This window comes from Crinia signifera, chromosome 7 (genome assembly GCF_055691185.1).
Source record: "Crinia signifera chromosome 7, ASM5569118v1, whole genome shotgun sequence".
Classification (NCBI taxonomy): Eukaryota; Metazoa; Chordata; class Amphibia; order Anura; family Myobatrachidae; genus Crinia; species Crinia signifera.
In genome coordinates, this window is record NC_139223.1 from 12,910,794 (window position 1) to 12,923,858 (window position 13,065).

The following is a 13,065-nucleotide window of genomic DNA, read 5'->3' on the forward strand; positions in this document are numbered from 1 at the left end:
GGAATGTTAATGACTTCATCTCTAATGCTGGTTTTCTTATGACTACTCTAATGTGAACTTATAATTTGTTATAACATGTGAGTGCAACATGATATAGAATTCTAATAACTGTCATCTGACAGCTAATGTAATTTCGCTCATTTAGAGACCAAGCTTGGCATATGGGATGAAATGTGTAACTAGATATGCAATATTCCCTGGCCTATGGGATAAAATGATTATGTATCCCTGACTATATTAATGTTATGGGCATGGTTATAATTATAATTATGGAAATTATATGCTGGGAAAAATTAGGCATTGACACTATCAAAAAATCAAGGATGTCTATAGGGTCTTTGGTGTACTTAATGCAGGTGGCTGCTGTGTAACTTCTAAGACCTCACCTCCATACTTTCCCTTGAGGCATACTTCCCTACTTTGCTACCCCTTCCTCCTTGTACTCTATTGTTGATGGCAAAGGGGGGCCTCCATGGGACTTACCTAGTTTACCAGGGGGGCTGGGTGCACCGCCAAATTTTTGGGAGCCTCAATGCCATTCCGGAATGTTAGGCAGGTATGCCTTAAGGCAGGCATTTCCAAAGTCAGGCTGGGGGGCCAAATGCGGCCCGTGCTGTCATTTCAAGCAGCCCGCAGCCTCCAGCTGGAAGCGGGCAGAGCATCAGATGTGGGAAGCACAGCACAAAACACTAAAGGTGGGGCCCCGGTTAGCACGCCTTTACATTGCTGTCTGCTGCAGTGAGGAGGTGCCCTACCGCCACAGTCAGTGTTAGGCGTCCTACCCCTGCTGCTGCAATCATATATCATCCTACTCCACAATCACAGTGACAGCAGTGTTTGGGGAGGGCGGCAGCTTGCTCCCGTAACATGCAGAGTGGAGGAGGGCAGCAGCGGGAGCCCAAGCATCTCCTGTCCTTGCAGTGCCTGCTTTGCCTCTCCTTCCTCTGGCTCACACAAGGGGCTGGGAAACATACAGAGAAGGGAGGGGGCAGGCAGGGGGACATACAGTGAATAGAGGCCGTGATGGTCATTCAGAGATGGGGGAGCAGGGGCAGGCTGGGGGACATACAGTGAATGGGGGCAGAGTGGGGTACATAGTGAATGGGGGTCATACAGTGAAGGAGGGTTAGGCTTGGGGACATACAATGAATGGAGGCACTGATGGACATTAAGAGAAGGGGGGCAGGTTGGGGGACAGAGTGAATGGGTGCAGAGTGGGGAACATACAGTGAATGGGGGACATACAGTGAAGGAGGGGCAGGCTGGGGGACATACAGTGAATGGGGGCAGAGTGGGGGACCATTTTGATGTGATTAATGATTCAAAGAATGTCAGGCTGAATGGTCGGCCCCCACACATTTACACTTCACCAAATCTGGCCCTCGTCGGAAAAAGTTTGGACACCCCTGCCTTAAGGGGTTGGTATTGGCGGCAGTATGAAGGGGGGGAGGGCATTAGGTTCATTTTGCCTAGGGTGCTGAGAAGCCTTATACCAGCCCTGATCACCACTCACTGCCACTGCCGCTCCCCTCACTGCTCCCACCACAGAGTTGCTGCAGCAGTCTCTGATGTCGGGAGATCTGTAAAGCACATGCACCAGGTGTTTCTACCAAACAGTAGGGCAGCCCCTGAGTGCGGGCGCAGAATCACGGGCCCTGCCACGTGATGTCATGATGTGACGCACGATACCCGGACCGCATTGCACCACTGGGAACCGGTGCAATGGGCCAAATTTTTCCCAAAACCCGCCAGACCAATCCACCGATCCAACCATCGCAAGCATCAACAGGTGCATTGATAATGTTTGGTCAATGGGCATGAGCGCTGCCTGTATTTGTTTGAATGTTAGGAGTGTAAGAAGTTGAAGATTAAGACTAAGATGAAGAAAGTGTACAATTTCCTCAATATATCGTGAAAAAAACATAGTTGTACATAGAAATACAATCAAGAAATGAAAGTAGGATTAAAAAATAAGTACTGATTCAAATTGATAATTGTTTGGGTGGGGGTGGGTTGCGAAACAAATCTATAAGTAGGGGTGTGGATATTGTGAGCTTAACTGGTGTTTGGTACACCTACAGGGGGTCCTCAATTGATGGGAAATTTTCACTACCCAAATGCCCAAATGGTTATCTATGAAACAAAAGGGTCTGGGACACCCTTAAGGCAGAGAAGTGTCTAACATCCAACTAACAGGGTGAGTGCAGTGTACCCACTTTGTATTTATCAATGGGTACATTGGCCTGGACAAAGATTTCTCAGTGCCGCTGGCTGGGGAGTGCAGTGACAGGCTGGAGGACCGGAGAGATGGACATGGGAAAAAAACAACAACGGTACATTCAGTACAGTTTTTAGTTGCTGGTACAGACTGTTAAAAAAGTGTTTGTGGGTGTGTGTGTTGTGTGTATGTGGGTGTGTGTGTTGTGTGTATCTGTCCAATGCGTAAGTGTGTGAGGTGAGCAACATACAGTATATACAGTATGTGTATATGTGTATTGTGTCTTTGTGCAATGTTTAAGTGTGTGTGTTTTGTGTGCGTTGTACTGTTTTTGGGTGTGTGTAGTGAATGTGAGTGTCTGTTGTACTGTTAGAAGTATGTTGTGTGTGTGTTGTGTGTATCTGTCCAATGTGTAAGTGCGTAAGGTGTGCCATGTATATACAGATGGGGCCGGGCTCTTCTTTGCTGGTGAATCGCCAGAACGTCACCACTGGCGATCCGCCATCAGCCCGGCCTGCCATCTGACTGAGACGCACGTGCGTCTCACGCGCACGTGCGTCTCACGCGCACGTGCGTCTCAGTTTCCGTTGGCGGGGCGACGGGAACCCTGTCCGCCTCCGCTTCAGGGAGACGGACAGGGTTAGGGGGGGCGCGGGGAGGCGGCGGGGACCCTGGGTGACCGCCGACAAGCCGGCGGTGACCCGGGGGAAGCGCCGTCGGAAGGGGACACATGTGCATCTCGTACGCACGCGTCCCCTTTTGCTGTACAGATGGCGGGTGGCAGGGGATGGCGGCTGGCATCGCCATCGCCATCCCCTGCAATGATGAGACCTGCCCCATCTGTATGTGTGTGTGTGTGTAGTGTGCTGTGTGTATCTGTGCAATGTTTAAGTGTGTGTGTGTTGTACTGTTTTTGGGTGTGTGTTGTAGTGAATGTGGGTGGGTGTTGTACTGTGAGTGGTGTGTTATGTGTGCATCCATCCAATGTTTAAGTGGGTGAGGTGTGCTACGTATATATGTGTGTGTAGTGTGCTGTGCGTATCCTGGCAATGTTTAAGTGTGTGTGTTCTGTGTGTTTCAGTATCTGTGCAATGTATAAGTGTGTATGTGTTATGTGTGTTGTACTGTTTTTGGGTGTGGGTTGTAGTGTATGTGAGATTGTGTTGTACTGCATGTAGTGTGTTATTTGTGTGTGTGTTTTGTTGAGTATATTTGTCCAATGTGTAAGTGTGTATGGTGCACTATGTACAGTATATATGTGTGTGCGTAGGTGGTGTACTGTGTGTGTGTACAATGTATACGTGTGTGTGTGATGTGTGGTATATGTATATCGTCAATTATTCCTAATTGTTGAAAGCCTCCACCATATTGTTAAGGTGGGTACACACGGGCATAAAATCGCTGGCAATATGGTCGCTGAGCAACCATATTGCCAGCGATTGTAGTGTGCACCGGCGATAAATCGCCTGGTACGCGCTCCCGTTTTTAGACCCCTAATGGTCACTGGTCGGATGAGTTTGCTCCTCCGACCAGCGACTTCCCCTGCGTCTTCTCCTGGCAGTGTGCCATTTTCATCAGCGACCATCTCTGGTCGCTGATGAAAACGGAAAACACTGAGCAATATGATTGCTGAGCAATATATTGCCAGTGATCATATTGCTCTGTGTGTACACAGCTTTAGGATGTGTCATTCATACTCAATGACAGCAACGAAATCAGGTGTGGAGTTGTTCCTTCATTATCTATTTCCGAGATCGTCAATCTTTTCCCTAGACCATCAATCAAGGCAAATTAAACCTTGGTATTTTTTAAATTTCTGAGTGAAATTTCCAAAAATTTGAAGCTTCGAGGTGCACACCACCGGGTCCAGAGGTATCTTCATGATGAATTTGGTGGCTCTGAGTGCCACAGTGTGTCTGCAATGCGACAGACACGCACACACACACACTCTTCAACTTATTATATAGATTATTATATTATAGAATTATTAGTATTCTTCTTATTATTATATTATTCTGGATAGGAAAATGGGCACGTATAACTAAATCCAGCTCCACTCAGTGGCATTGCTTATTCATCAGCTGTCATCTGCAGCCCCTCTCCGCCGCACACCACCGGCTACGGCAAAGGTAATAATCGCATATACACTAACACATTGATGGCAAAATATTCAGCATGGCCATCAACCATCGATAATTTAGAATTATCGATGGTTGATGGCCATCCCTACCAAAATTGAGTCCCAGGGAGATGCAAGAAGGGGCTTGCCCTTCATTCAGGGAGGTCAGGAGGGCCACCCAAGTTTTAGGAGCCATACTTCCCAGCAAGTATGAAATACACAGTATCAGTAACCCTTCAGTATCGGCAGCCACGCAGTCACTGTCACACCTAACTCTTCTCCACCTGCAGATTATGATGTCACACATGATAATGGAAACCCCCGTCTGTCTGATTAACAACACCGATGACGGAAAGCTGGAAACCAACCCTGAGGCATTGGACATCCTCTCCCGGATCACCCAGCCGGTGGTGGTGGTGTCCATAGTGGGCTTGTACCGGACGGGGAAGTCTTACTTGATGAACAAGCTGGCGGGAGCCCAGAAAGGTCAGTGACCAGGTAGCAGGAAATGGTGCCCATATTGTAAGCAACCAATCAGATTCCACCTATAATGTTATAGAATGTGGTAGATAAATTATAATGTAGCTACATTATATAAGGAATACTGGGGATTCACTTACTATGACGGGGTATAAATGGGTTCCAAAGGAGCCTGTGCACATAAAACTTCAACCAGAGTGTGCTGGCTCCTCCCCTCTATGCCCACACCCACAGCTCATTGTAAAATAATGTACCCTCAGGAGAGGATGCACACTCTGGAGCTCCAGAGGATTTTCTTCAATCTTATTTCAACTTTTATTTATTTGGGCATGCAGCATGCCTGCGACGTGGAAGCTTAGGAGGATGGATACTGACCTCTTAAGGTCCCCACTGCCGGAACACATTCCGTAATGGGTTAGTGTACCGCCTGGCATCGCGCAACGGTGCACACACCTGCAGCATGCTGCACACCCCTAACTTGTCTGAAGTAGTCTGAGTGGTAATCAGAAGGTTGGGGACCCCACTAGGGGGGTACCCCAGTTGTTTAGTGCAGCAAATACATGCAGGGCAGGCATATGGACCATCTCTGTGGGGATCCCATAACCCCCCTGCACACACTGGCAGTGTTTAGGTAAAGGGTGGCATCGTGGCATGTCTTTCCAAGTTAACAGTGAATTGCCAATATAAAGATTCACAGTAGCTCCGGCGCCATTAAAGGGGGTGGAGCTACCTCAGAGCGGGACCAGCAGTGACTCAGTTAAATTTCCTGGAGCAGTGTGCAGCTTGGTCTGGCTCCTCCAAGGCACTCTAGACACAGGATTCACTGGTACATGGGGTGTTTAACTGGGGGAGAATCACTTAATAGCTCTTTTAGGGCTTTTCTTTCACAGTATGTATGTGTATACTTTCATTGATAGCACCATTACATTTCCACTAGGTCTGTTTGGTGGGTTTGCTGGTTTCCTTCCCTCTGGGTTCTTTACAGTGGCATAACTATAGAGGGTGCAGGGGGTTCACTTGCTATGGGGCCCAGCCATTTTGGAGGTCCGCAGAGCCAGCAAGCACCACCCTACACCCTGCTATTCAATTTATCATGCGGGCTTCGGGAAGCAACATCCGCCCCTCCCCAGCACCATAGAGGAGCCTGTGGCAGAAACAGGAAGCCATTCTCCCATCCCTCCTCAACTGACAGCACCATAGAGCAGAAAAAGGAAGCTGCCCCCTCTCCACCAGCACCATAGAGGAGCCTGTGGCAGAAACAGGAAGCCATTCTCCCATCCCTCCTCCACTGCCAACACCATAGAGAAGCCTGCAGCAGAAACAGGAAGCCGCCCCCCTCCTCCACCATAGTGGAGCTAGCCTGTGCTGTAGCAGAAACAGGAAGCTGTTCCCCCCCACCATAGCCAGCAGAATGAAGTACCCCATGCACACTGCCGGCAACACCTTGAGCCGCCGCTGCCAGCCGAGGCATCCCTTCTGCCTGCCGATGCCGCAAGACCATTAAGCGCTCCGCCTGCCCCCCCACACACACACACAGTTGGCAACATCAAGAGTCCGCAGAAATGCAAACCTCCAACACAACACAGCCTGCAGTAAGTTTATGTGTGGTGTGGAGTGGTGGTGTGGGACAGTGCTTGTAGTATGAATGAGAGCTGCACAATTGTTATGTACTGTATGTGAGTTGCACAGTATGTATGTATGTACAATATGTATGTACAGTATGTATGTGAGCTGCACAGTACTGTATGTATGTATGTATGTACAATATGTATGTACAGTATGTATGTGAGCTGCTCAGTATGTATGTATGTATGTACAGTATGTATGTGAGCTGCACAGTACTGTATGTATGTATGTATGTATGTATGTATGTATAAGAGATGCATGGTATACATGTACGTATGAGAGCAGCACAGTCTGTATGTATGTATGGGCTGCACAGTATGTATGAGCTGTACAGTATGTATGTATGTATGAGAGATGCATGGTATACATGTACGTATGAGAGCAGCACAGTCTGTATGTATGTATGTATGGGCTGCACAGTATGTATGAGCTGTACAGTATGTATGTATGTATGTATGAGCTGTACAGTATGTATGTATGTATGTATGAGCTGTACAGTATGTATGTATGTATGTATGTATGAGCTACACAGTATGTGTATGTATGATCTGTACAGTATGTATGTATGTATGTATGTATGTGTGTATGGGCTGCACAGTATGTATGAGCTGTACAGTATGTATGTATGTATGTATGTATGAGAGATGCATGGTATACATGTACGTATGAGAGCAGCACAGTCTGTATGTATGTATGTATGTATGTATGTATGTATGAGCTGCACAGTATGTATGTATGAGCTGTACAGTATGTATGCATGTATGTATGAGCTACACAGTATGTGCATGTATGAGCTGTACAGTATGTATGTATGTATGAGGTGCACAGTATGTATGAGCTGTACAGTATGTATGTATGTATGCATGTATGTATGAGCTACACAGTATGTGTATGTATGAGCTGTACAGTATGTATGTATGTATGTATGTATGTATGTATGTATGTGTGTATGTATGAGGTGCACAGTATGTATGAGCTGTACAGTATGTATGTATGTATGTATGTATGTATGTATGAGCTACACAGTATGTGTATGTATGAGCTGTACAGTATGTATGTATGTGTGTATGAGGTGCACAGTATGTATGCTGTAGTCAAGCCACATGTCTCTTCTTCCAAAAACATCTTGAAACTCTGGGCAATTTATGAGGCTCTATCCAGGCAGCTCATCTGCTCCGAAATCAGGCAGTTCAGGTGCAGTCCAACAATGCTACGGCTCTAGCATAGGTGGACCATCAGGGAGAAGCAAAAAGCAGAGCCTGCATGAGGGAGGTCTCCAGGATTCTCCTATGGGCAGAGAAGTATGCAAGGGCCATATTGGCCCTTTACATTCCAGGCATGGAAAACTGGGAGCTAGACTTCCTCAGTCACCATGACCTGCACCCGGGGGGGGGGGGGGGGGGGAGTACAGTCTCCATCCACAAGTGTTTCAGCTGATCACAGACCGGTGGGCCTGTCCAGACATAGATCTGAAGGCATCCCGGCTCAACAAGAAGCGTTAGGTGCCTTGTCCGCTGAGAAGGATCTTCTTCAGTAGGGGCCATTCATTTATCTGGACTTATGATGGCATCATTTGTTGGCTTGGAGGTTGAACGACTGATTTTAGCCAGGAAGGGTATTCTGGGCAACGTTGTCTCAACCATGATTCATGCTAGGAACCATGACATCAAAACACTATCATCGGATTTGGAACAGATATGTGTCTTGGTGTAAAGGAAGACACTGTTCTCCTATGGTTTTCTGACTGGGTCGGTTCCCACTATTTTTGCAGGCTGGGGTAGATATGGGTCTACGTTTAGGCTCCATCAAGGTGCAGATATTGGCCTTATCTATCTTCTTTCAGAGAAAATTGGCTCTGTTACCGGAGGTTCAGCTGTTTATACAAGGAGTTCTGCACACCCAGCCTCCTTTCCAACCACCCATGGCTTTGTGGGACCTGGCGGTAGTTTTTACCTTTTTGTAGTCTTCCTGATTTGAACCATTGGACTCTGTGGAAGATAAATTCCTTAAGTGGAAAGCTGTCATGCTTGTGGCCTTAGTCTCAGCTAGGCATGCCTCTGAATTATGGGTGTTGTCATGTAAAAGCCTCTTTTTAAATTTCTATGAGGACATGGCAGAGCTCAGGACTCGTCCGCAGTTTCTGATGAAGGTGATTTCGGCATTTCACCTTAACCAGCCAATTGTGGTTCCAGCTTGGTCTGGGTTCTCTGACCTTCCTAAATCTTTGGATGTTGTAAGTGCTTTGAAGATCTATCTTAAAAGTATGGCTGGAATTAGGAAGTCTGACTCTTTTTGTGTTTTATGACGCTCACAAGAAGGGTTGTCAGTTGCTCACTGGATATGACTGACTATTCAGGAAGCTTATTAATCGGCAGCACCGTCTGTTAAGGCCCACTCAACAATATCTGTGGGCTCCTCCTGGGCAGCTGCCCATGGAGTCTCGGCCATGCAACTATGCCAAGCTGCTACTGGGAAGAAGTTTTTTAAGTTCTATAGGATTGATACCCTGGCCAAAGAGGATACCCAGTTTGGGCAGGTGCTGCTGCAACTGGCTCACCACGTTCCCACCCATTCTGGAAGCTTTGGCACATTCCCATCGTATTAAGTGAATCCCCAGTAAACCTTATGGTCGATAGAGAGAGTAGGATTTTAAATACCTACCGGTAAATCCTTTTCTTGGAGTCCATAAGGGATACTGGGCACCCTCCTCATTGGTTCACCATTCTGCAGGTCGAGTTGTGACTTGTCTTGCAAGTTGTTATTACAACAGTTTATTGCTTTTTGTTATGAATGGTGTGTTGGTTCATTTGTCTTACCACTTGTATCTTAAGTTTCCTTCCCTCAAGTAAGTCTTCCTCCTTCGGGCAGTTTTACCTACTGTATACTGAGCTGTGGGAGCGGGCAGAGAGGGGAAGAGCCAGCACACCCTTTTTGAATTTTTATGTGCACTGGCTCCTTTGCACTCTATCTATACCCCTTCATTAAATGTCCCCAGTATCCCTTATGGACTCCGAAAAAAGGATTTAAGTAGGTATTTAAAATCCTGCCTCTAAACTTAACCTCACTTCTTCACTTGGCCTCTCACAGATGACCTCCTGAATGGAAGCTCTCTTCATCTGATCTTCACCTATCGCTGTGATATTCTTGATTTCTCCATCTCCAAATTTCCACTCTCTAACCATCACCTGCTGTCTTTTAACTTATCTCTTCCTGCTTCTCCTTCTCCACCTCCTGAGACTACAATCAGTAAGTGTAACATTAAGGCTATTGACACCTCCTCCCTATCCTCCGTCTCTGACTCACTTCTCTCCTTCTCTAGACAAGGATAAGATTGGGAACATTTTACGGGGTGAGGGGTTTAAAATTGGTAAGGGGGTAAGATTTGGATCATTGTATGGGGTGAGGGTATGGCTTGAATCCCTAAGACAGTGGTTTCCATTTTTTTCTTGAATCATGGAGTATCATATGGTACCTCTAAATATTTTAGGTAAATTGTGTCACCCTTAGGGCCAGTTATGGTTGTGTACACGGTATGCCCTTCTCTTTGTGCATGTGTTATGAATGGCACCCACAAGCACTGGTTTTGGCTATCACATTGACCAGAAATAATTGGATTAGGTCCTGGACCATGTGCAGGCCTGCAATGTGTTGGAGTTTGGAGACTTGCATAGTCATAGACTTGCCTAAGGGGGAAGGGGTTGGAGGCGGACAGGGGGCATTCGCATGCAAACACGGATGGGCACCTGGCTTCCTGGGGCGGACGGTTTATGTTACCGGACATCAGATGCCTGCCCAGTTCTCGGAGCAGGACGCCACAAGTCTTAGTCAGCAGAGACTGATTTGGGACAGATTTGTGAGCACTGTAGAAATCATTCGATGATCGGCGACCATCGAATGATGTCAGGCCCGCACACTGACCTGCAAATGGATGTATATGCAAATCATCCATTTGCAGTGCTGTACGTACATTCACTAAGAAGTGAATTACCGCTGCTTAGCGAGCCAACCAGAATGACCTCCTAAGACCCTGGTCAACCAGTAAATCATGCAGCACATAAATACAGAATGGGGGATTTCTCTTAAGTACATAAGCTCTGATATCTGTAGATTGCTGAAGTGACAGCCGCCATGTGCAGAAACATGTAAAGATGCAGTGATCAGATACTAGTGACAGTCATTACATTCATAACATGTTCTATTGCTGTGGGTTGATAGCTATTCCCACTGTCACAATGTGATTGCTGTGGACTGCAGCATCGATGTTACTGTTACATTATCATTTGTGGGAGGGATCTATATGCGTTGGGCCAATCCAATCCCTCTGATGATTATAATGATCAGCGGTCACACATGTAACTTGTGCTCCACCTGGGACGTATTCTGCCTTGACCCGCTATACTGTACTGTACTGTGGCAGTACTTACATGCTCCCTCCCTCCCACCCGGATTACGTGTCCTTTAATGCTGTGTACACACGGTGAGATTTTGTGTCCAATTTTGACTATATAGTCAAAATCAAATCGAAATTGACAGCGAACGGATTTCAGCCTCATTTGATCCCTATGCGTGGTCCCGTTTAGTGTAAATTGAACAGCAAAATACAGTAGACTATGCAGGCAAGACCTTTGATAAAGTTGTCTGAGGACGACGAAACGCGTCAGGCTAGGCCACACAGCTGTTGCTGTCTCACTTGGACCAACTATCCTCTCCCTTTTGCCATCTTGGATCCTAATAACTTGCAGCATCTGCTTACTGGGATACCACCACCTGCTCAATCTTGGAGCCTATCCGGAATGTGAGAATCTCTCACGAACTGGAGAAATACAGAAAGCATCCAGCCAGGTATATGGACACACATCATTCCAGTTAAATTATGGATACTAAAGAGGGAGACCATGCTTAATTAACACAGGAGAGTAATAATAGAAACAAGTGGGACATACTATAAGTATAAATATATAAATATAATATATATATATAATATATAAATATATTATTGAGTGCATATTTATATTTTTTCTGTAATTTTCTGCATTATGTTCAAAGATACGTTTTATATGTATATTTAGTGATTGAATTATATCATTTTATGTGATACCCAATTGATCATTTTATTGTTTTTATACGGCTAAAGCAGTAAAATCAAGCACTCCACCACCATTCTCTTTATATGCAGGAAAGACTATATAGTCCAAATCGAAAGCATTTTGTGTACCATTCGATTCGATCCCAATTCAATCAGGGATCGAATCGCAAGCAAAATTGCCCCGTGTGTACACCCCTTGTGTGTAAACTGTCGTACGTTCACTCACAATGAGTTCAGATGAGAACGATTTTTAGAGGTCAGAACAAAGGGGGTGATTCAGGATTGTTGGGAAGGTGGGGGTAGGCACGGATTCAGAGGGGGGGGCGAATGGGGCAATCCCCCCCCAGGCTATAAAGCACCTACTGTCAGACAGGACAAACACGCTATCTCCTCCCTCCCGCTCCCTGGCCGGCTGCTAGCTTTTGCCAGTGGAGTGAGCTCCCAGATGTAGGTCACATTAGATTCCTCTACTGCAATTAATCAACATAACTCAGGAAGTTTGCAGCACGGTCAGGGCCGGCGCCACCACTAGGCAAATCTAGGCATTTGCCTAGGGCGCCGGCCACTGGAGGGTGGCATTTCGCCCCCCCCCCCCGTGCCGCGGGGGTACCTGTCCTGCGGCTGTGTATATAAAGCTTGCGGCGGCGGCAGCGGTGGGTCCCTGCAGTCAAGAAATAACGAGCGCTATCTGCCTGGCTAAGCAGAAGCGCTTCTGTTGTGGAAACACTGGCCGCACGCTGATTGGCTGAGATTCAGCCAATCAGCATCCGCCGTGCGGCCAGTGTTTTCACAACAGAAGCGCTTCCGCGTAGCCAAGCGGATATCGCTCGTTATTTCCTGACTGCAGGGACCCCCCGCTGCCGCTGCCGCAAGCTTTATATACGCAGCCGCAGGACAGGTACACCCCCCCCGGCACCGGGGCGCCCCCACCCCGACTCGCCTGGGGCGCTCCGGTGCCTTGCACCGGCCCTGAGCACGGTAACAATACTTTGCATAACACTAGAACTGCTTCAACATTCTCCCATGCACGTAATGATTATGACATTTTTACCAATGAAAAAAGGTATATTTTGAACTGATGGGCACAGGGCAGACAGCTTGAGTGTTGTGTCCCTGGCACAGATATACGGATAAGCTGTAGCAGTGGTGGTCAGTAGGGGTTAATGTGTCTGCAATGCAGTGTTTACACTGGCTTCCATGGGCAGGGAAATGATATGCATTATCACTGGGGTGTTTTGATACTAAAGTAAAAGTGGGATTTTTTGAGTAACAGACATTTTGGGGGACATTTACCAATATGAAAAACCTAGTTTTTCGTATTGGTATTTCCCCTACGGTTGCATACGACTGTTTTAGTCGTATGCAAAGTCGTGTTCCGGAGGGGAAATTACAAAGCAGTCAGATACGACTGCTTTGTAACCCTCCGATGGTGTAACCATCCGTATTAGCGGCCGTATATACGGCTGCTAATACAAATTATTTCTAGCAGTCTGCACGGATCAGTCAGATCCGTGCAGGCTGCAGAGTGCAGGCAGT

General features: G+C 46.9%; 1 protein-coding gene across 2 annotated transcripts in view; it reads left to right on the forward strand.

The window, feature by feature from the left end:
* The window catches only part of LOC146019778 (guanylate-binding protein 7-like), an 89,027-nt gene that overhangs the window by 27,471 nt on the left and 48,491 nt on the right, over nt 1–13,065 (forward strand). The window contains exons 3-4 of one of the 2 annotated variants that reach the window (XM_083152330.1): nt 4,628–4,823; nt 9,531–9,689. In XM_083152330.1, the coding sequence (XP_083008456.1) occupies nt 4,631–4,823; nt 9,531–9,689 (352 nt within the window). In that variant the 5' untranslated portion in view covers nt 4,628–4,630. The remainder of the gene's footprint in view (nt 1–4,627; nt 4,824–9,530; nt 9,690–13,065) is intronic. The other variant, XM_083152331.1, reaches the window with a different exon arrangement.